Here is a 24,599-nt window from a genome sequence, read left to right on the forward strand (position 1 = left end):
TAATAAAATTACTACCCCAAAGGGTTGATCAATATGTCAATATATAACTACAGAACTCTGTAGGTGCCCACCTGGGGCAGACCATCTATGCCGTGGTCGATGACTCTATGGGGTCAAGCAGGGAATCAGAACGACAGCTCTGCCACCTTTCATGTTGAGCCCACACTGTGGGCTTGCTCCAAATTAGTCTTTTTACTTCCTCTTATCTTTGCCACATTCTCAGTCTGGTTAAGAGAAGATACTTCCTTCTTTCTCTTCAGAGGAATTTCAGAATCTGTGGGATTTTGAAAACAATACTATTACCCCATGACATACAGCATATTCCTGTGAATCCCAAGAACAGAATTTCTGGACTCTGGGTTAATATGAGACCTCCTTTTGTGAAACTTTAAATACATTCATGAAAAATGTGTGACGGACAGGATTTCACTGTTGAGGGGCACTTGGAGCACTGCACAGCCCATGGATAATGTTGAATATGGACAAAGCTGTGTGGTGTTCACGAATATGTCAGGGCCTCTCATGTTTTAAGGGAACTAGTCTTGATATTTTGATTATGTGATTGTGATCAAAATAGACTCAGGGGCCATAATTCCAAATATATCCAGATAAGCTTTTTTAGTCTAATTAAGAAGAATTTTGGATTAAATCCTGGTGGAAGCGGAATTAAGGGCCCATCATATGCATTTACTAAATGTTGATGAGATGCACGTCAAAGCTAAATTTTAACATTTAAGAAAAAAGCTGTTAGGAAACCAAGGTTTATTGTAGAGTGGTTCTGAAATGAGCACTGCCCCAGAGCCAGGAGTCCTCAGCCCTTCCCAGCTGTAAGCTCACCAGTGGTGTGGCCTTAGGCATGTCTTCTGGCTTCTCTTTGCTTTAATTTTCTCATCTGTAAAACAAGTTTCAATTATTGGATGAAATTATCCCGGAAGTGTCTTCTAGAGCCAAACATTTCTGACTCTTCAAAACCTCTGAGAAAGTTTCTCTAAGTCCAGGCATTATGGCTACAAATATTTTGATTGTTTGCATGTTGGTTTTAGTGATAATATTTTGTAATTATGAGCTTTGGGTAGATGAGAAACCACACACATGGCATACAAGGGTCTGTCAACAGAAAATCTGTGTGGCTCGAACTGGAGAAATGGAGTTATAAATTTCTCTTGACAGAAAACATGTCATTACACAAGCAACTTGTGAAAGACCTTTGAGCATTGCTGTTCAGAGTCTTGGGAATATTCCCAAATAATGTGTTGTTGTTGTTTTTTTATATTTTTCTCCCAACTTATTTTTTTTAACTTAAACGTTAAGCTTTAGAAAGAAATATTAAACATACTCTGTGTATATTTCCAATCCATTCATTCAGTCAGCATTTATTGATCATCTGTATACTAGGTGGTATCCTGGAGGCTTGAGGTAAAGGCAATGATAGGAAAAAGCCCCTGCCATCTAGTACCTCAAAGACTAGTAGAGAAAGTGGTCATGGAAACAAATGATCATAAAATGTGGTGGGGCTATGAGAGCATGGAGAACGTAAGGAGCATGATCGGCGAATCACTAATTGTGGGTCATGGAAGGCTTTACTGAAAGAGGAATAGAAGTTTGCAGGTAGCAACAAGAGTTGGCCGTCTAGGTGTTGGGAACTGCATGTTAGAAAGCCTAGTGACATTTTAAGTAAGATCACTCTGGTTGTAATCTTAAGGAAGAGTGAGAGTTGGGGAAGATGGATGATAAGAAAGCACTTCTGAGGCTACTTCAAAATATCAGAAAAAGGTGAGGGCAAAGGCAGGGAGGGTAGAGGTGTGGATGGATGTGAGAGATGACTATTCATGCTGTTGAATGATGTTGTAAGGATTGCATAAGGGGAACCAGAAGGGGAAACTGTGCATGATTGTCGGGCCTGTAACTTGTGGGAGTTGGTTGGATCGTGCTTGAAACTCCCTGGCCATGGAGTGATCTTTGGATCTTCAAATGTGACATTTTTTGCTGATGTAGGAACCTGCTGCCCTTTGGTGAAACTTTTAGAATCAATGACTAGAATTAAGATGTGATAGCCAGAGATGTGCTAGTAAATATTTTAAACCACAGACGCATACATATGCACACATATATGTGTTGATTAAAATTTTTGGTAATATAAAGCACAAATGTAGCACACAATTTACAAATGCTAATCAAATAGACTATGCTTTTTATTGTAAATTCCATATAGTCATTTGATTCTCATTGCATAGTTTCACTGGTTTATTTTTTCCTGAACTCTTGTATTCATGGCCAAACTATGATTGCAGCTGACTAGAGATTGTATGTATCCTGCACCCCCAGCATTGGCATGTAGGTCTAAGAATGTGGGCCCTAGCGCTTCACCTCCCATACTCTACAAAAAGGCTGCTGGACACAAGCCCACACATTGTCAACACTCTCCTGGACCACACACCATTCCGCTTTGGGATTTTGTTTCCTCTCATTCCCCCACATCCTAGGTCAGTGTTCAGGCATATGAGACAGCTTGAGTCATGTAAATCCAAAAGGATCCATGATCTTTGGAACCCCTTTTGAGAACCTGTGTCACAGAACAAGAGTCATCCTAAATCAAACTGATGGGTGGGTGGGCAGCACAAACAGTCACAAGTACTTTTGCATGCTTATTATAGTATGTAATAGATGTGATTTAATGTGTCCCAGGACATAGCCTCCTGCTCTCGTCCTACTTGACCTCCTTTCTCCAGCAGTTTAAGTGGTTGACTTTCTTAGCTCTCTTCTTTTAACTTTTATCTATCCTTGCCTTCCATATTATTACTGGACTAAGTACATCTCCCTTTTCTATTCTCAGCCTCCTCTACTGATTCATTTTCCTTTGCTCAACCCTCAATTCTCCCCAGCTCTCTTTTCCTTTTATACTTTGCCTGGGTGTGATTTGTTGCTCTCAGGGTTCAGTTACCCACAATAGGTTGACTACTAGACCTCTGTCTCCTGCTTAGCCCGAATCTCTTCATCTCCAACCCTGCACACCCAGTAGCTTGCTGGGTGGCTCCACATGACTCCTTTTGTGCCCTCAAATTTAAATACCCAAAATGAAACGTGTGTTTGTCATGGGATTGGGGAGTGCTATATATTTTAATAGGTGTATCCAGCTGTCTGCAGATCTCCTCAAGGATAGAGGGGCCCCATTTGCACCAGAAACCTCTAGAACTTTGTCATTAACTAGTTGTTCACCTTAGGGAAAGTTATTAACTTTGTTGAGCTTCAGTTTCCCCAAAGGCCTAATACCTTTTAGTGCTATAAGGCATAATGCTACACACCTGAATCCTAGACCTGGGCATTAGGGTGCCCACAGAGGATCATTTATGCCTTGAAAATAAAAATAAGTAAAAGAGAGCTTAGAAAGACTGCTGCATTTTTTTCTGAGGTAGGAAAATGAGATATAATCTTCATATTGAGGGAGTTTATATGTACACTAGTGGCCTGGTGCACGGATTCGTGCACATTGAAAGGAAATTAATTAGAAGAAATATTTTAATATCGCTATTCGCCCTTTCTCTATAATAAAATGTCAGAGATGAAAGGAAATTAGTAAAATGTATATGAAAGTAATATATAAATTCATTAATAAATAATAACAGCATGATATAACAACAACAAAGACATGATATAAAAAAAAGACATGATATAAAACCAACATTGATAAAAACAATGACTGATAAATTTATTAAACTTATTCTTATATCTCCCTGTATACCACATTAAGAGTAAAAACACTTTCAGAGTGCTTGACTAATTTCCCTGGTGATGAAGTATTTACAACTTTAACTTGAACGTCACACTCTCTTCGAACCTGAGAAAAAGCAACATATAACTAACTGACCATGTCCGAAAATGGGTTCAGGTAGGAATATTCCTACTCTGTCTAGATTGGTGCCAGTGAGAGCTGTATATGTATTGCGCATGTGCCAGTCAATGTTTACTTTTAAGTTGCCAGTGCACATCATATCTACCGGCAGGTCAGTCGGTCGAACGGACAGATGGTTGGTCACTTAGCCTTTTATACATATACATGGTGGCTCCTTATATGTGACCTCACGAGTGGAATAAACTTAGATCTGCAATGGCTTTCTGAGTTCTGGTAGATATTTGATTGCTCCCTTAGGGAAGTAACTTTATGGCTTTTACAGAGAAAGTTGTACTGGAAATTTACTTTCCGTGTCCTTCAGCTGGTTTGTCCCTGAGCCAGACCTCTCTGAAAATCGAAAAAGAATACTATTTTTTCTTCTCAAGTTATCAGTTGTAGCTATCAGGAATTGGTTATTGTCTGCTAAAGCCTTTTAGCATGAAAACATGCTAAAGACAGTGCATGTGTAAGAGTGTTATGTGGGAAGTTATATTATGGGGATGCAGAGGAGAACTTAAAACTAAACTCTTCTTATGTGAAAGGGGGAAAAAAGGAATGGAATTAAAAAGAAAAATCCTTAAAATGATGTAGCCCCCGTGGATCTTTTTTCCACTACTTCATCTCTTATACTCCGTGAGGTAGAGAGATGTTAGCTCTGTGGGGACAGAAGTGCTGCCTCTGCCTTTCCTCGGGGCATACTCCGAGTCGTGCCTGTCATAACGGGTGCTCAGAAGCCACTGGCTGCAGAGTGTCTCTTTCCTCTTCTCTCTCAGCACAGCTCTTGAGGTAGCGGAGATGGATGCTGGTTACAAACTGTGTTCCAGCCTTAGCATACAGATTGTACTTATCCTCCTTAATCATCTTTCCCCAAGTGAAACTGTACGGTGAATGTTAGGTTTGTGTTGTTCTTGGAGAGGTTGGCCCTTCTTGTAGCTACTTGCATTTGCTGGGAAGTATGCCATCTTCCTTTGGTTTGGACTGTGGAGACGGCTCTTTCAATGTTCAGAGAGAAATAGAAGGTGGAGGATCAAAGGACACCGGTGCTTTCTGGAGTCCTCTGACTGTGTTTGGAAGAAATATAAAAGTAGATAGATCTCATCACAGTATTATAGCATTACAAGGTATTAGGCCTTTGGGACACTGAGGCTTGACAAAGTTAATAACTTTCCCTAAAGTGAGTGACTAGTTAAGGGCAGAATTCTAGAGTCTATGTTTTTCCACACTTCTCCGTTCATATGGAGGCATCTGGAAAGGCCTGTTTTGAAAATGTTTGATGACTCTATGAAGTATAAACCTGAGGTTACATACGGTAAAGCAATGTAGTCTGTGTTCTTCAGAATTCTGGTGAGCGGCTGATCCCAACCCCTCAAATCATTTCTGCAGAGCAAAGAAAACACAGTCAGACTAATGTTAATCGTGGGAGCCTATAACAATGATCTATAACTTGTCATAACACATTATAATATTACAGAAATATATTTAACTCACAGAACAGTCTCAGGGGGCTCTTAACTCCCTTTAAAACCATGCTCCAAGCCTCTGTTGTAGCAAGATGGAGCTGCAGCGTTCTCTGACACTGCCAGGCCACTTTCATCCAAATCAGCCTAAGAAAATTCCTTTTGAAAGCCCCTGCACAGTCTCCTCTGCTCAAAAGTATGTTTCCTTTTGTCGGCACCTGGAAACAGGAAGTTGAGATTTGAGGAGAAACCTTTGGTGGTTGTGCATTAAGCTTGCTGGAGACTTGGAGTCTCTGTTGCCATGGAAACCACACCAGCTGCCCTATTTATTAATGGCGGCTTGGTGAACTTCCGAAGGTACTCCTGCCCTGTCCTGCAAATCATTCTAGAGAAATGCAGGTTGGCTTTTAAGATATTTCTCTGTCATTTCTCAAGCATTCCCTCCTGAGTCCTCAGGAGCTCCAGAAAATTGCCCCTATGCAGTTTTAGAACCACTGATTTTTTTATCTGGCAAGCGTTTGTGAAGGCCATTTCCTCACTTTCATGCTTACTAGTAAATCATGTTTATGCTTGCCTGCCTTGTTCAATAAGTGACTTTTTATTATATTGCCTTTAAGAGTTATATAGATTTAAAATAAAGCAAGAGGGGATGGAAAAATTAACTATTCAAATACATTGAAAACCTTGATAACTGGCCTTAAGGGAGTCATACGTTTCTAAGCCTTTCCTTAACTGTAAATATTTCAAACTTGGTTTGTTTTTTTATCCAAAAGAAAAGGTTCATTTCTTTTCACTCCAGAAAGATACTTTCAGAAGATGTTTTAGACAAATGTTCTTTAAGTATAATTTCACTAAACTAATTCTCCCCTGCCAGGCATATTAACAGTATTGGAAATTGCCTCCAGGAAAAAAAAAAATCTTTTTTCCAGCTAATTGTTTATCTGGAAGGATGCAAATGGTGGTTTTAAGCCTTTAAGTCATCCATCATGCCTGGCAGCCTCTTTTGTCTCATTGTTGAGTTTGAGCCAAGTGAGACTCTTTCTTAGTCTTGGGAGGAAGGTACAGGGGTCTGGTTCTGCCAAATCTGTGTTTTCTGGGAGTCTGAGCCCTGCTCTGAGGGAAGGTAATGTAGACAGACCCACAGGCCCACTTGAATTGAGGACAATCATGGAGCCTCATTTTCTGATGTCACATTGAAGTAGGAAGTAACTGTATTCAAAATAGAAGTTCAGGACTTGTTCCCTCAGTTCTTCCAGTGTCTGTGAATTGCTGTTAGTTTTTAAATGCATTTTTGTGGACGTAATAAAATACTGTTTATAGTCAGCTACAAAGTAAGTAATTACAATGCGGCGAATGAAATTCAATATAACTTTGTCGTGGTTTTTTGAATTTTAATTAAACCAGTTTTAGAGTAAATTATAAATGCCGCTGCTTTTGTTGTGACAAGTGACATTGACAAAATATTAATCTAATAGCTTGTTATTCACAGAAGCTCAATGTGTTCTCTAGTCTACAAGCTTTGGGTGTTTGTTTTGTTTTAATGTTCAGTGTATGTTTTTAAAAATCCAGAGAGAAGAATAAAGTTTTAAAACCACATGAAATAAGAACTCCATGTATGGAATAGTCCATTGTTGATATCTTGCCAACCACAATTGCGCGTGTCTCATTTATGGCACTGAAACCTTCCTTTTTTTTTTTTTTTTTTTAACCAGATGTCTTTGTGGTCACTTTTTTGGTATCGTGAAAACTGAAGCTGGGATAAATAACCAACTGTTGACTCCAGAGTCTAATATTAAAGGAATAATCAACCTATGTTCCTATTAGATCATTTCCCTTTTATTTTACTTTGTACATTACCTTGTGGTATTGCTTAAATATGGTATTTTGTTGGTTGTGTTTCCCTTTTATAGCTAAATTACCCAAGTTATTTTCTTTGAGGATTCTTTTAACTTGAATTTTATATAATTATCTGTAAAGACTTTGTATCTCCTAAATATATTAGATATTCAAAAACTGTGGGGTTATTTTTGGCCAATTTATTTGCTTTCCCCCATCTTGGTTTAAAACTTTTATTTGTTTTTACATTTTGGTGTTTAAATTGGATGTAAAAAAATAAATTACAAGGTCTTTACATTACTCCTGCGTTTAGTTTTTAACAAGACAAATTTTACTCCAAGGGTTAAATCTTTATGTTCTGTTTCTCTCCTTTTACTCTTCAAAGCTGACCTAGAATCCAAAGGTTAGCGTAAAATCAGTTTTACACCATAGCTTTTCCTTCAATGGATTAGAAATTCCCATTTGAAAAATAGAGCCAATTAGTACTCCCTGTGTTGTGTGTGAGTGTGTGTGTGTGTGTGTTGTGTGTGTGTGTGTGTGTGTGTGTTGGAGGGGGGGGATAAAATCACATTATTTATTCAATTTCCAAGTATGATTGTTGCCTGTATTTTTTACTCGGGGATTAAATTGTTGTCACCACCACCACCACCACCACCACTATCAGATTCTGGGGGGTAAGAGTAGAGAAGGTGCGAGACAGTTGTAGACATCCAAATATGACACAGAGTAATCTCTGCAACAATATGGCAGTGGAGCATTTGCTGACTTCAGAATGCCAGATCAACCCCAATATTTTTTTCAGGGATGCTAAACCTCTTGTAGCTGCTAAATTGGATTTGTCACTGAATGGAGTATCAGCTGCTGTTGGACAAGGCCATAAAAGCCAGCCGGCTGGCCCTTTGTAGGCAGGGCTTACCCAACGATTGATATGTTTTAGCACTTTGGGGATTATTGTGATTAAGAGGAAACCATTCTGAATGAGAGAGAAAAGGGGTAAGGACACACAGCCTGCAGCTGGTGAACAGCATGTGTTTGCTGCCGAGGAAGTCACTATTATGGCTTTCTCTGGGTTCCTGTTCTGATTGACGGGTATGAAATCTTTATATGACGAAGCAGTGTCCTTATTTCCTCCAGTGGCAACTCTCCCTGCAGGGCAGTAGACATGTGGAATGTTGTGGGCTTGAGAATGCCGAATGCTTTTAAAGCACTCATGTGTGGTTGTGCGTACACACACACACACACACACACACACACACACACACACACACAGTGGCTAAATGCGTCAGTCCACACACACGAGTTAATTGAGTTAATGTGTAGGGATTTCAGTAATAACAAGTGTCCTATTTCATTTCCCAGACCCAAAGCTCTGTGCCATGAATTAAAAATGTACCTCCATCTAGTTTGTGTCTGAGTCGCTTGTATGTGTGGGCCAGCTAAATGGAATCTACGTAGCCCATGGATTTGTAAACTTGAGGACCTAGTTGAAGGTTTATTAAGTACAGGAACCTCACTGTCTTTTTAGAACAGGTTTGTTTTCAAGAACCACCTGCTCCCAGGAGTGGTAGAGCTTCTGCATGGGTCTTGCACTGGCCAAGACAAGGCTGTCTCTGAGAGGCAGCTTGTGGAGGAGATTAGGGTTTGAAGTTGCCCAGTACTTGCAAATGCATATGGAATTGGTTGCTTCTCTGGCTGTCCCAGGAGGCTGTGCCCAGTCCATGCTCAGAGGTTGCTCAGTATACCGCACAGGAAAGAGGCCAGTTTGCCAGGTCCTACAGAGTGTCTTTCCAAGCCTGTGAAAAGCACGAATCATCCAGCAGCAGAGCATGCTTACAGCTGGCCCTTTGCTAGCTTTGATCTGCGAATCGGGCCACACCATGAATGCCCTTATTGTCATGTTATGTGTACACAGTGTGTGAATTATTGAAAATAGGGAGGCCTGAGCCTCATCTGGTAGAGATTACAGTGCAGGCATGCTGGGCGAAGGTCTGTAATTGAAAATCCCCAGATGCTGTTTATTTGGCCTTTGTCACATGACCTGCTGCAGGAAGATTGCCTGAACAAAATGTTGCCTGCATGGAGAGTGGAGCCCACCCTCCCCCACCCCCAGAGCCTACACAGGCTCAGTCTGTACACAGCTTAAACACCTGCCCAGAGGGTTTTTAAAGGCTTAAAATAGATTCTCTCATAGCATTTAAATAGAGGGCATCTTGCTTGTTGGTTTAAACTGCTTAAGCGGTTGTTGTTGTTGTTGACTTATGAAATCTTGTATCCGCACAAGGGTTTGCTGGATAATTTCACTCTGACATATCTTTGCAAAGCAACCTTCAGGGCTGGAGCCATGTAAAGATAAGTAGTTTGGGCTCTGCCTTTAAAAAGGAAACTTAGGTGGTAAGTGAGCTTGTAGATGAAGCTACATCAACTCATCTGCATTTTATCCAGTTGGTTCTTATCTATTCTACCTATGAAAAAGTTGAGATATTTCTGAGAAAAATTGTTTTTCTCTGCTAAATATTGAATGTTATCCTCTATGTGGGGGGTGGTTTGGGCACGATGTTAAATCCAAAATTGATGGAGGTCGCAAGAATTAGAAACAGAGTAGACTGAGGTAAGTTTGAAGAAGGGAAGGCATTACGTTTTCTAGGTTCTTTTCACTGGAAATAAAACAGCCACTCACCATTCTTTATTGCCACCCTCTATCTCATTTATGGTTACGGGTGCATCTTCCATTTCTCGGAGCTTAGAGGAAAGGTTCCATGAGTATTTCGGCATTCCATGAGATTCAACCAGGCCAGCGATTTTCAACTGGTATGCAGCGGAATTTTTAAAACATGCAGTACCTGACTATTTAGTCAGGGGCACTGACCTCTTTTCCCGTAGACTGTCAAAGCCAACAGAACAGTAGCTGTCTGGTATGAATGAATCAAAATTATACACTATTTTTTGTCACAATGGCAAAAAAATGTAATATATATTTTGGTGTGCTGCAGAAGTTTAGTAATTAGTTTATGTGTGCCATGAGATGAAAAAGGTTGAAAATCGCTGAACTAGGCAATGCGTTCCTTGAAGGCAGGAACTCTGTTGTATTGCTCTTTATATCCCATGTTTGCTTTTTCTGCTCTTACTGTTCCTTCTTCCTCCCTCTCTTCCTGCCATGATGTCACTTATTCAAATATTTTTTCTTTCAAGAAGAGGCTAGCCGAAACCGGTTTGGCTCAGTGGATAGAGCGTCAGCCTGCGGACTGAGAGGTCCTGGGTTCGATTCCGGTCAGGGGCATGTGCCTGGGTTGCGGGCACATCACCGGTGGGGGGTGTGCGGGAGGCAGCTGATCGATGTTTCTCTCTCATCGATGTTTCTAACTCTCTCTATCTCTCTCCCTTCCTCTCTGTGAAAAATCAATAAAATATATTTAAAAAAAAAAAAAATTTAAGAAGAGGCTAAAATCCACAGTAGCAGCATCCTTAAGTAGCATGGTCTCAATACAATGCCAGGATTTGGAGGATGGGGGACTATGGGAGCATGATGTGGACCCTGCCTTCAAGAAGCTCATAATTTGTCAAAGATAAGTATAAACTCTCCTAAGAAGAGGATAGCATGGCAGCCCCAGTGCTAGGTGTGTGCATGAAGTATGGTGAGCCAAAGGGCCAGGAGAGACCAACTGCCAGGGAGTTGGGAAGTGCCATTTGAACTGGGTCTTGGCAACTCAAAAAACAGTGTTCAGCAAGAATGGAACCTTGAGGATAGGGAGTGGGGAGAGGCCAGCCATTCACTCAAAGGAAACAATACCCATCATGGCATTGGCGAGAATAACACATTGATTGGTTGCCTCCTGCACAAGCAGACTGGGGAGGAACCTGCAACCAAGTACGTGCCCTTGACTGGAATCGAACCCAGGGTCCACAGGCCAACACTCTATCTACTGAGCCAAACCAGCTAGGGCACATTTTTATTTTTTACAGGGACAAATATGGCATGTTATGGGTAATTCGAAATTTAAAAGGAGAATAAAAAGGGGTTGACTCTTCTGAATCTAAAACTCAACCAAGAGAGGTAATTTACTTGGTTTGCTTGATCACTGCCTACAGTTGGAAGCCCATTTCATAGCCACTTAATGATTGGCCTGTGCGTAATTACCTTACTGATTTTGAGATCAATCTAATGTTGTCTGAGCATGGCAACCATAGGAGGAAACCTCTCTGGATTTTACCTGACTCTTCTTCGATGTTACCTCTCATCCTCCTAATACTCTGCCTTTCATTACTTTTGCGTGGCTTCTTGCCTCATTTCTCCTCCTAAACTATAAACTACTTGAGGGCAGAGAATATGTATTTATTCCGGCATGTGTCTCCTGCAGTGCCTAGCACAATGCCTTTTACATAGAAAATATTCAGTAGATGTTACTGAACAGGGAAGGAAGGAGTGCACTGGGGCCAGATTATGCAGGCCTTGAGTGCACAAAGAGGAGTTGAGGTTTTACCCTGTTTTGTAGGTAGTGATGCAGAACTTTAAAATGATGTATGTGCAATTCAAACCACTTCATGGTTAGGTTGTGCTCCTTTCTAAGATTTTGTTATCATGAAATAGTCATGATCTTGTGAGAAGCTCACTTACTATAGAGGCTATTTTCAGAGCAGTTGGTCTAAAATTAAGGAATAATGAGCTTGGAAGATAAAGCTGGGCTCAAATCCCAACTCTACCACTTACTAATGTGGGATCTTGGGCAAATTTCTTAACTTCTTTGAACCTCAGGTTAAGCATTTATATGATGGGAATAAGGTGAGTGTGAAGGTTGAATAATATGTGTGTCTAAGCATAGTCCTCTGCGTAGTGCTGATACACAGTAGGTATTGAGCACATGTAGTATCCAACTTTCCACTATCTCACTTCATCTCTACCTGCCACACAATATTATTTCATTTAGCTTAGCCCCAGAGTTCATATTCTCTAGTTTGTGTGCATTAAAAAAATGCCTTTTATGATTATGGAGTCCATATTATTTTTAAAAGAATTACTAAGTGCCTAGACACTTAGATTTCTCTTTAGCATGTTTTCTAAGCTGCAGGTAATCCCGTGTGAGTGTCATTTTGATTTAATACTTGCATAATTCACCTTTGTATAGCTGCTATTATAGCAGTTACAGAAGTTGACACTTAATTCTTCTAGTGATAGTTGTGTTTTTACACTAAGAACTAAATTCAGGAAATCCAGTGGGGGACATGCTGTTTAATGCATTGCCTCCAGCCTATTGAGAGAGATAATTTTATGATCTGCCACACACTATAAGAATTTTTGCCATACTTAGCTCTTGGCAAAAACCTAATTTCTGCTATTTTATTCAATGAAAAATCTATTCTAAATTAAAAGGTTATTGTGGCAAGTAAGTAGCTTGCATGATGCCCTCTTAGTGTTAAGATATTACAATGAAGGGCTCCTTTTACTGGGAAATTGTGCTTATGGCAGCATCATTTTGAAAATTAGGATGATACAAAGGTTGTAAGAATATTTTCAGTATATCATGGAAAACATGCTCAATTTCAATAACATTGAAAGTAGAAGCATTGGAGATTTATACTGGGCAACGTGGTACGTTGTCCTGGACAGAAACCTTATATATCAGTTCAAGCAATGAAAACATGAACCAAGTGCAGTGACATTACATAGTCGTTATAGGACCACTTTAATTCATCATGGGGGGCCACAACCTCTATCAGTTGTTGCTGATCCAAACAACAGCCTGTAGGGTAGGTGCTTTTACCCCCATTTTACAAGTGAGAAAATAGAGGCCCAGAAAAATTAAGCAAGTTGACTTTTGTTCACATAGCTAATAAGTACAAGTCCGTCTTCCCTAGAAAGAGCTAGGCAATCATACATTTGAGTAAAAAACAAAACAACAACCAACAAAACACACTGAAAACCAAGTCTGCAACATTGCCACCGTCAAAGATTCTCCATTAAAAACCAGCAGTTTTTAGTCCTTGGAATGTGTGGATTTCACACTTCTCTACCGTCAAATAATTAATAAATAAACAGAGTGTTCTTAACAGAGTTTTTCATTAACAAGGCTCTCCTGGGTTAATGTTGAGATTAGCATTTTTCTGGACCAGGTCCATGTTACCATGGCATGTGGAGGTCAGTGGGGGGAGAGAGGAGCGAGAAGGAAAAGAGCATGTGTTGGTGTCACTTGGGCCAACTTAAAAGAGCAGAAGGAGGTCTAGAAATTGTGCTGCCTGTCACTGAAATAGTCATAACAGTATAAGGAAGTACACATTTCAGGTAGTATTACCAATCTTGTCCAATTTATATTTCTAGCTCATTTTCCCCCTCATTTTTCTTCATGCAGAAAAGAAGAGCTCATTTATTCATCCACTTATTGAGTCTCTACTTCCTAGGTGCTAGATCTGGGGTTGCAGAGAACTAGATAGATCCTTTCCATGGAGCAGTCACTATTCTAAACAGGGAATGAATAGTCCCATAGATAAGTAACAGCAGTGCAGCCGCAGCAGGTACATATGCTTGGCATGTAAGGGTATAAAGGAAGAAATGGCTTGCTTAGTTTGGATGGCTCCCAGAAGACTTCAGGGAGAAATACTTCAGTTGGGGCTTACAGGGATGAATAGGAGTTTGCAGGAAAGGACATTTAAGGACATAGAGGTATGGAAAAGCATAACAAAACTTGGAGAACTCTATGAAGCTCCTTGTACTAGAACAGAGGCGCTCTCTACAGGAATGGGCTGTTAGGCCTAGGCTTTAGGCTAAGGCGTTTATGTTTTTCTTATAGTGGTCAAGGAACTGTTAATGTAGGGAAGCAACCTAATCAGGTGTGGGCATGGAAGAAAAGATGAATGCTCACAAGACGAGTGAAAACTCCCCTGAGAACCTGTAGGGGGGATTAGACAGAAGAATAACAAGAAGAATGAAGTATTAAGACTAGTAAAATTATTTGTTAGAGGATTCAGAGGTGATTGTGTAGCATCTCTCTGTTGTTTCATAGAGAATAAGCCATTAGAAACATATATTTTATTCCTATCTCTTTTCCTTCTAGTAATAATGTCAATAAAAAAAAAAACTTCTATGCAATGTAGAGGGATTATGTTCAATACATAGCATTGGACATTTTTACTTGACCCCTTGTGGTCTAATGCAAATGTGTAGTTGGTAAGCTGTGCCAGTAAGATGAAGGGGAACACAGTGTTTTATGGGGCCACCGCTTGATAATGTTATCAGCTACCACTAAGTGATAGGAACTCCAAGAAGGCGGGACTTGGGTTATTGCCAAGGATTTTGAAGGGATGAGAGGAGTGAGTTCTGAATAAACAGGGGTTAACACAGCCGTCCTCTGTGTATTCTTGCTTCTAAAGCTGTTCCTTATAAGCCCCTGGGTGAATGCAGACACAGGATATTTCAGGGACCTGCTACTGTTTACCTCCTGAAGGCCATCAGTCCCTTTTGTAAACCTTTAGATCAGGAACATGCAGTGCCAACCCTGACAACCCAGAACAGGCTGCCTGGCCCATTCTGGTGATTTTCCACTTTGGTGCTGATTTTTGGTCAATGATTTATATTAGAGATTAACAGAGGCATTGGTGTCTAAACTTCCTCATTGGCAACACGCTAGGACTGGTTCCAGTGCCCTTTTTCCTGAACCTTCCTTTATCCCCAATCTTAGTTGTATACCCCTCTCCCACCGTGGTTCTCCATCCCTCTCATTCACTCATTCATTCCATCAGGGTTTCTTTACTGAGGACCTGCTGTATTCTGGCACCAGGGATACAATGATGATGAGCAAAGCCCGATCTATGGTCTGTGTCCCTGTGGAGTGTCCTATCAGATCGTGGGGAGCCAGGTATTCATCATGCAGTCCCTCAAATACATGGAACGAGGTACCTGTGATGCAGGCTATGAATGAGAGTTTTGGGGAGGATAGGGTGACTCGACACCATTCTCATGGGTGAGAGTCCTTCACAGGTATAAGCTCTTTGAAGGCAGAGATGGCCCCCCCCACCCCCACCCCCGCCATAATTCTAGCATATTGTTTGTGCTTTTGTAGGTGCAGGTGGTGTCTGACTAGTGGGTGACTCACCAGCTTTGGTAGCCCTTCTTTCTTTCCCAGCGTTGCTAGCGCAATGGCAGCAGCATGGAAGAAAAGGTTAATTATTAATTCCTCACTGGTTAGTTAATACAGACCCTATACTGTCGCCTTTGGCCATATCCATAGATAGTCCCCAGAGCTTCAGGACGGGTCATTGAACATCCTGCTGTAGACCTCTCCCTGACTGGTGACACTTGGCTCTCACAGTGTCTCCTGCATCTGTGCTTTTTTTTTTTTTTTTTTTAATTGATTTCAGAGAGTAAGGGAGAGGGAAAGAGATAGAAACATCAATGATGAGAAAGCATCATTGATCGGCTGCCTCCTGCATGACCCCTACTGGGATCAAGCCTGAAACCCAGGCATGTGCCCTTGACTGGAAAGGAATCCAGGACCCGTCAGTCTGTACGCCGAGGCTCTACCCACTGAACCAAATAGGCTAGGGCCATCTGTGCTTTTTGGTTGTTGACTTTGATGTCCTAAGATGTTTCCTTTAGATGAGCCTCAGCTCAAACAAAAGGGTCCATGGCTAGAAGGAGTTTTAACACCATCTTGTAGAAATGAGCAAGTCCTTTGTACACTACTCTGTATGGGTGCTGCTGCTCTGTCCTCCAGAGGACGGAACCACGCTCCATGGTGCTGTCACTCATGGAAGGCATCTTTCTTTGCTTCTTTCCACTGGATCATCTGTTTTTCTTTTTTTACTTTATGTTGGTGATTCAAGATCAAATATTGGGGGGAGCAGAGAAAAGATGGGTGCCATCAGTTCTTGTTCTCAGTAACTGGATGATGTGGATGGAGCCGCAACACGTACTGAAATGATAGGCGTAAGGCAGGAAGGACATAAGCCAGCAGCGAAGAGGCCAGGGTCCAAGACTGCGGATGTTTAGGGAGGGGCCAGGCATCTTCAGTGGGAAGGTTCATGAAGGACGAGGCATTTGAAAGGGGACAGAATCCAGACACGCAGAAATGGGCAAGGGCAATACAGACCGTGAAAGCAATTGTGTGCTCAGGTACAGAGCTCAGAAAGCTCAAGGTGTCAACAAGGAACATTCTAGTAGTCTACTAGTGCTATTAGGCTAACTCAGGGTTTGTGAAGACCCTATGGCGGCAACCATAGCATTGGTGCCCCTTTGATACAGCTTTGGTTTAGCAGCCAACAGAAGCTTGAGTTTTCTTTCTGATTCTGAATCTTTTAGCATGGGAATCCTCACATATCCCTCCCGGTGAGGGAAGGCCAGCAGAGAGTTCCTCCGACTTCCCCAGGTCCAGGCCAGTTCAGCCCTCTCCGGGTGTGAGTTGGCCTAAGACATGGCTGCAGCCAAGGAAGGGAGCGGTCCACTTGTTACTTCTTCCTTTGTGGCTCCCTGACTCCATTCAATTACAAAGTGGGTCTTAGGCTGTTAAAGCCCAGTGTCTCTGGGCTACAATTTCTAGCCACAGACCTTGCATTTGCTGTGCCTCAAACATGACCTTGAGGCCACATCCCATTGCGCACACAGCCCACAACAATGTTAACCAGTCTTCTGTCTGAGTAAGGCAAGCACAGTGCAAACTGCAGGTCTTTCTGCAGAAATCTCTCTCTATTGCCCCTTTAAGCAGGAAATTTCACAGCAATCGGGTTGCAGGAGAAGCCAATGATGGGCTCAATTTCAACTGTGTTATGTTCTTTAGGAGAAAGGAAAAATAAAATAAAAGCTGGATTGCGGTGCCTGGTGAAGATCATAGTATGAAAATGGCAGGTCAGGCCTTGTTTATCTTTGCTGCTGCCTGTGGGAAAAGCAAGGGCAGCTGCAGCTGTCAAATCTCAGACTTACAGAAGTGTTAGGGTGTGCATTTCTGAAGGGAATTTTATGATTCAGAGAACCAGTAGTATAATGACACTGAGTGGTGAAGTGCGACATTGCCACTCAGCTCTATAAGCTATTACGGATTTATAGGAGATGAGTCCTAAATGCCATGGGTGCTATGAGTGCAGAACCTGGAGACTCCTGAGCTCAGAAAGAGAGTGCCATGGTCGGGGAGCTTGAGGGGCAGCAGGCATGTGGGGTGAGTGTGTGTGTGTGTGTGTGTGTGTGTGTGTGTGTGTGTGTGTGTTGTGTGTGTTTTGTCCCAGTTTCCATCTTATGTATGTGTGTGTGTATATATATATACATTTTTTTAATATATTTTATTGATTTTTTACAGAGAGGAAGGGAGAGGGAAAGAGAGTTGAAACATCGATGAGAGAGAAACATCGACCAGCTGCCTCCTGCACACCCCCCACTGGGGATGTGCCCACAACCAAGGTACATGCCCTTGACTGCAATCGAACCTGGGACCCTTCAGTCCGCAGGCCGACACTCTATCCACTGAGCCAAACCGGTTAGGGCAAGCTTATGTATTTAAAGAAATGCTGCTTCCTCTGTCTGAAATGGTCTTTACCTCTTCCCCTCCATTCCACCTGTCAAAATCAGCCTTGTCGCTGTAGTTAGTGATATGCATGCTGAAGTATTTAGGGGGAAGTGTTATGCCTGCCATTTATTTTGAAATGCAGTAGCAACATCAATAAAATAAGATGGCTTGGTAAACTACATAGAGGAATCGAGAGATGGGAAAGATGTGATAAAGCAGGTATAGAAAAAGTGAATGGTAGATTCTAGGTGGTGGCTATATAGTGATCACTGTAAAATTCATTCTGTAAAAACCTTTTCTGTATGTATGAAATTTTTCATAATAAAATGTAGGAGAAAATATAAATTATCCTTAAAGGCCTAGCTTATGGCCCACCACTTTGGGGAAGGCTTTCTAGATTCCCCGAGTTATTTGTGGCCAAGTACCCATGCACGCTACTAGAACCTCTTTCATGGCAGTAGTTGTCATCTGACGTGTAGAGCTGATTTGCTTGTGTATCTTAGCCCTTGTGTGGGACAGTAAACTCTTTGTTGGCAGGCAGGCAGTCCTCTCTTTATATCCCTGATGCATCAGACAGGCATCATAGGCACAAAGTAGATGGTCCTCACATGACTATAGGATTAGTTTAGGAATATCATGATTAACTTTAAAGTTAACTTTTTGAAATTCATTTTTGTAATGTAAGGTTCATTGGATGAAGCACCACCATTTGTGTGTGTGTGTGTGTGTGTGTGTGTGTGTGTGTGTGTGTGTGTTTGGAAGAGAGAGAGAGAGAAATGAGGGTTCACATTTCCAATGTCCAACATCCTGATCATGGCTGCAAATAAGACGGTGCTGTGTGGACAAGAGACCCATTGCCAGTGACACCTGTGGTGGCTGGTGCCGCTGAGCTCCCTATCCTTGGTAAGGGAATTCTGTAACTTAGTACCATGACTCAGATCCAGAGCTCTGGACTGTATGGATCCACTCCCTTTAGAGGGCCATTCTACAGAAAGAAAAATAGGTCTCAGGACGTCTTATCAGGATCACTGACAAGAATCCATTCAGAACCTAGTTGATTTTCCCAAAATATGTATAACCCCAAGCAGCCAAAAAAATATTCCACAATCATTTGGAATGGCATACTTGTTTCCTAACGGGTGAGCATATTTTAATTCTGGAAAGATTTAGAAATAAAAGTAAAAGATGTTAATAGAATCAAAGCTATAGTATTAATAGTTTTACTTAAAGAATATATGCATATTTGATATTTCAAGTTAATTATTTAAAATAAATTGCCCCTCCATAAAATAAAATAAATTGGCCCATTTAACAGGTTAGCCTGTATTTCTAAATTAAAATGTGCCAAGGGGTAATTAATTTAGACTGGATTTGGGGTAGGGTTGAGGTCTTACTAGATTTGTAAGCAATATTGGAGTATTTAAGATAATTTATTAAGTTTTTAAGAGTTGTTTAAGAAAAGGTTTTATAAGTTGAATCACATAGTTCTAATATTGAAAAGAATTAAATACATTATAAATTAAATACAGTTTTAAGTGTTTAAAGGAGTTTAGGTTTATAAAATGGGCCAACCATTATTCGAATGGACCTTTGAAAGTTATTATAAAAATTATAATGTATGAGTTGAAGTTAAAATTTAAGAGTGATCTAGGTATTAAAGGTTTTTCTTTAAAAAAAAAAAAACTAAGCAAATGAAATATATATTTTTATTAACAGGTAAACCTAAATAGTGTTTTTCTGTGCACAAAGCCACCCTGATGGTCATTAAAAAATTCATATGAAATAAAGTGATTAACACTGCTTCGATCACAGTAGATACTTCATGTTAATTGAATTTGAATTTTTAAAATTGCAAAAATAGCCCAGTTGGAGTTACTCAGTGGTTGAGCATTGACCTATGAACCAGGAGGTCACTATTTGATTCCGGGTCAGGGCACATGCCTGGGTTGTGGGCCTGATCCCCAGTAGGGAGCATGCAGGAGCCAGCTAATCAATGATTCTCTCTCATCATTGTTGCTTCTCTCTCTTCCTCTCCCTTCCTCTCTGAAATCAATAAAAATATATTTTTAAAAATTATAAAAATAAAAGTCTCTAGGAAAAAGCACATTTGAATCAATGATATTCCTTAAGGAGGCAAGAAGAGACACATAAGAACCTCAAGTTAATTTCTCTTTATGACTTGAAATATGGTCTAAAAGAAACACATAGTTTTGAAGGGTCATTTTGTAAAGCACAGGGATGTGAGAGTTACAACAAGCATTCAGTGAAATGATGACGGTAGCATAGAGCTCTGCACAGTAGATACCCAGTGAGTGCCTATTGGAGAAGCACCAATTTTTAGAAATATTGTAATCAACATATGAGTTGATATTGTTTAACTCCAAGGGATGCCATTTGTGTAGACTCCAGATTCTATGCAAGTGTGGCCATCCTAGATATTGACCTCATTCATTCAGCCAAGTGCCATAAGAAATTAAAAGTTAGTTGTATAGGTGATGTGTCACATGTAACAAGTAATTCTGTCTGCTTTCACAGAGAATATGCTCGTGTGAGGCAGGAGACATTTTTGCCATCTGGATAAGGTTCAGATAAAATTACATATAAAACAGAGCCCTGGATTTATTTCGTCCTGGCCACTCAGACGTCCTGGCCTCACTGTGCACCCTGTCCCTGAACAGGGTGCACAGTGAGGCCCCGAGCTGGAGCATGCTTGGCTCGTCCGCAGACATTGTCATTTAGGTCTGGCTTCTGGTAATTAGGCACTCCTAGCTGGGCTCTGCTGTCCGCGAGCCTTTGAGACAAATTGCAAAATCTGTACAACCATCGGAGAGATGGAGAAGTAGACCCGATGACACTACAAGGAGATATTGGTAGTTCTCAAAAGTTTGAAAGGGAATCCTTAGAGAAGCAATCCTCAAAACTGAATTTCCAAGTTCTTTCCCCACAGTTGAAGGGTGAGTTCCATTATAGAATCAGGATCTGAGACGATCCTGACAGGCTGGAATGGCAGGCTTAATCTAATGGGATGAAATGCAATAGGAACAAATCTCAGGTTCTGTATTTGGATCTGAAAATTGTAACTATGCTTAAAAGGACTGGACACAGGGTGGTAACCCATATGAAAGGAACCTTGGAGTTCAAATTGATGCAAGTTGGCAGTTTATCGTGGTCCCCCCAAATCAGAGGCAGTGCTGCATGAGCCGGTAGAGTATTTGGGACGAGTGAGGTGATGCACCCACTCTGATGTGGAGCTGTCCCAGCAGGAGCAGCCCTGCAGTTCTGGGCTTTAGGCTTTGCAAGGAAAATAGACAAAGGATGGTCACAGGATGTGTGTGTGGGGGAGTGCTGCAAAGCTTGTCACAGATAACAAAGGAACAGGGGAGGCTTGGCCTGGACACAACTCCAGGCAGACCTGAAAGCCGTCATTAATATCTGAAACTTAGTCATGTGCATCAGTGACTAGCCTTGATTCTTGTGAAGAGGAACGAGAAGAACCTGAGGAAGAAAGTTACAAGAAGCCACAAATAAGGAGGGTCTTTTTAATCTTAAAAGTTTTAAGATGAAATGGACCACTTCCTGAATTCTAGAAGTGCTGGCTTTGGCTAATAAGGACTTCAACTTTTAAGAGTGAGAGTGGATGACCCAGAGACACTTTCCTGCCCCCCAAACCTCCACGATTCCTTTGTCTTCTAGGGCTGACGGTGCATTGCACGGTCCTAGCACAAGCAGGTGGTGGACAGAGCTGCGCTTACAGGAATGTTCTAGACCAGTGGTTCTCAACCTGTGGTTCGCCAACCTGTGGGTCGTGACCCCTTTGGGGGTCGAGCGACCCTTTCACAGGGGTCGCCTAAGACCATCGGAAAACACATATATAATTAATTACATATTGTTTTTGTGATTAATCACTATGCTTTAATTATGTTCAATTTGTAACAATGAAAATACATCCTGCATATCAGATATTTATATTACGATTCATAACAGTAGCAAAATTACAGTTATGAAGTATCAACGAAAATAATTTAATGGTTGGGGATCACCACAACATGAGGAACTGTATTAAAGGCTTGCGGCATTAGGAAGGTTGAGAACCACTGTTCTAGACAATGATGGGGGACAGTATTTAGAATTCTCAGACAAGATTTCCACAAGGACACTCGCATTGGTCTTCATTAGCGCTGCCAATTTTTTACTCTGCCAGGGGAGGTCTGGTGGACATGGCCACTGCCTTTCAGCAGAGCTGTGTTATTTCCTTGTTTGTTCTTTCTCAGTGGGAACAGAGCTTGGGGAGTAAGACCAAGTTCTTGCTCTCTTCAGGGAGGATGTCTGGGAAGTAAGACAGCAAGCACAAATTATACAACCAGCTATACAGTTATGATTATAGTTACAGTTTGAACCCATGTCATGTAAGAGTGGGTTTTTATGTCATGTAGTATTACATTTCCCCACTCAGCTTTGGGGTTATACTTTCCTGTTATATCATAGTTCTTTGAAGTCAGGTAATCTGTTTGAAACTTCTCTCTCCTGGCGGGGTACTGATGGAAAGTCTTTGGGTATACTTTTAGACATTTTCTTCCCCCCATCTCCCCACCCCCAAAAAAGAGATTATAAAGTCTTGAGGAGGTTGAGTCTCTTTTTCATAGACACAGTCTTGTGTGTAGTTACTAGTACAGTGACTACTTTTAGGGGGTGTCTGTTTTCATACTATTAACTTATCGTTGTAGGGTTTCTGTGGCCACAGCAGCTCATTCTCTTGTGGCTATAATTTAACTAGAGGTAACTACAAATAGAAACCTGGGTGAGGAGGAATGGATATGAAAAATAAGACTAGAACAGATGGGGTTTGCGGATTCCCACACTAATGCTTATATTTGTTGCTTGTACAAGTGACCACCCATTTAGATGCAAGCATGCAAAGAAATAAAAAGGTGCATTTTTAAAAAGCAAATTTCTATCCTCAATTGCCGATTGTTATTCAGAATTAATGTCCCTCGACTTATTTTCTCCTAGTAAGTATTTTTGCAAACAATAATGGCACTGTTTTATTTTCCTAGCATTAGTAAACTTACAGCTGCAACAGATTCTGAATTATATCCTTAGCTTTCAGAGGCTTTTTAAAACATTTTGTGATCCACCTTATTGTAAATTCTTCTTTCTTGCAGGTAGGAATGAATTGATAGCCAGATACATCAAACTCAGGACAGGGAAGACGAGGACCAGAAAACAGGTAAAATAACCTACCTGGAAATTGTGCATGTCAGCGAATGGCCCAAGGAGGCATTTTGGCTGCAGTGGCTGTCTGTGCTTCGGCTCCTAGGAGCCCCCATTTTGAGTTCCCTGTAAGGACGTCAGTGATGTTTAAATTGGTGTTTTAAATTGGCTCAGTTTTCACTGTTCATCATTTCAGTGACCCTTGACTATGTGGTCTTAAGAGCCCTTTTTATACATATGGGAAAGTTTTACTAAGGACAGTATATAAAACTGCTCCTGCACTGTATTTTAAAAGTTATATTTCTTTCCCAAACTATGCATCTGCAAACACTACAAATGCTGCAGGTGCAAATATACTTGCAGGCCATGAAATTTTGAGATTTTTGTGCATTGTAAAATCCTGGAACAACTACAATATTAGTCATCATTTCAATGAAAAAGTAACACTAGCAGCCATGAGTATTGGCCTGAATATGATACTGAATGATGTGCGTCCAGGGAACCGTTGCTCCTTAAGCTATGGCTTTGTGTTAGTAGCTGCTGTGACTGAAATGAAGTTACAACGTAAATGTATTTGTGCAGAGCAGTGTCAGGCATTTCCTCTGCCCTTTGTCAGGGCTCTGGCTCTCTTTTTTTTCTGATGTAAAGCAGCCCAAATCTCTGACCCAGTTCAAAACTGGAATGGATGAGAAATTCCTGTTTAACCAAAAACAAAAAGAAAGAAAGGGGAAGGAGGGGGCGGGAAAAAATCAAACATCTCATGGGTGAGTTGTTAACAGAAAAAAATTTTATTTTTTACTTTTTAATGTTGACTTATGCTGATGGATCTGTAGATTTTAAAAACTACCATGAAACCAGAAGGCAAGCTCAACTGTGGTCTCATTAAGCTTGAGCAGCAGATTCCAGTCCTCTGCTCAGTGACGAGTTGTTTTCACGAGTGTTGATGATGGGGGAGAGCTTTTCCCCAGGAATGCTACATGTGCCCCAGCCGGAGCCTGGCTGCTGAGTCAGCACAGAGGGAAGTGGCCTCCTGCCAGTGCTCAGGCCCAGGACATTGTCTGTTCTGTGGGTGTTCCTGACAGTGTGCAGTGGTCCTCATTAAGTCCAAGTCCGAGAACCACATCAGACCAAAATTCGGTTGGAAACAAGTAAAAGCAGGAGCCGGATGGAGGTGTGAGGAGGATGGGGGAGTTCCTGCTTCTCTGTAAAATTTTTTAAAGGCAAAAATTGCAAAAAAAATTAATTTAAACACAAAGATAAAGTTAAAGATAAAAGGATCTTGTATTATCATAAATTCTGGGGTTTTTTTTAGAGTTGCTAGAGTGTTTGAAATAAAGTCATTGTCTCATAGTCTGAGTCGCTGAACTATTACATTGGAGGTTCTAAATTTTTTGAAACAGACAAAAACAGATAAGATCTAATTCCCAGCATGCGGACGTGCTGGGCCTGGACCCTCTGCTGGTCCATGGGCTCTGGTCATGTGCCCAACCCCTTCACTGGGGGACTCTTCTAAATATAACCAAGTCCCGTTGAAAGAGATGCAAATTTGTTTACCCAGTGGAATCATTGTGTCTCAGAAGCCAGGCTTGGCTTGGTTTCCACACCCCGGCATCCTGGGGATGTTTTGAGGCAGCAGTTGGTGATACCTCTCCAATGTGAATTTGTTGTTCAGCAAATCCGTGTGGTTTTCAACCCAGATTTTTAACAGGGTGGCTGGCTGGCTGT

At 41.2% G+C, this 24,599-nt stretch overlaps 1 protein-coding gene across 18 annotated transcripts in view; it reads left to right on the top strand.

Moving 5' to 3' along the window:
• Positions 1-24,599, top strand: part of TEAD1 (TEA domain transcription factor 1) — a 271,877-nt gene that overhangs the window by 164,525 nt on the left and 82,753 nt on the right. For all 18 annotated transcript variants that reach the window (XM_036325426.1, XM_036325431.1, XM_036325433.1 and 15 more), the window contains one exon: positions 22,826-22,890. In XM_036325426.1, the coding sequence (XP_036181319.1) occupies positions 22,826-22,890 (65 nt within the window). The remainder of the gene's footprint in view (positions 1-22,825; positions 22,891-24,599) is intronic.

The sequence above is a fragment of the Myotis myotis genome, unplaced genomic scaffold (assembly GCF_014108235.1).
Source record: "Myotis myotis isolate mMyoMyo1 unplaced genomic scaffold, mMyoMyo1.p scaffold_m19_p_10, whole genome shotgun sequence".
Lineage (NCBI taxonomy): Eukaryota > Metazoa > Chordata > Mammalia > Chiroptera > Vespertilionidae > Myotis > Myotis myotis.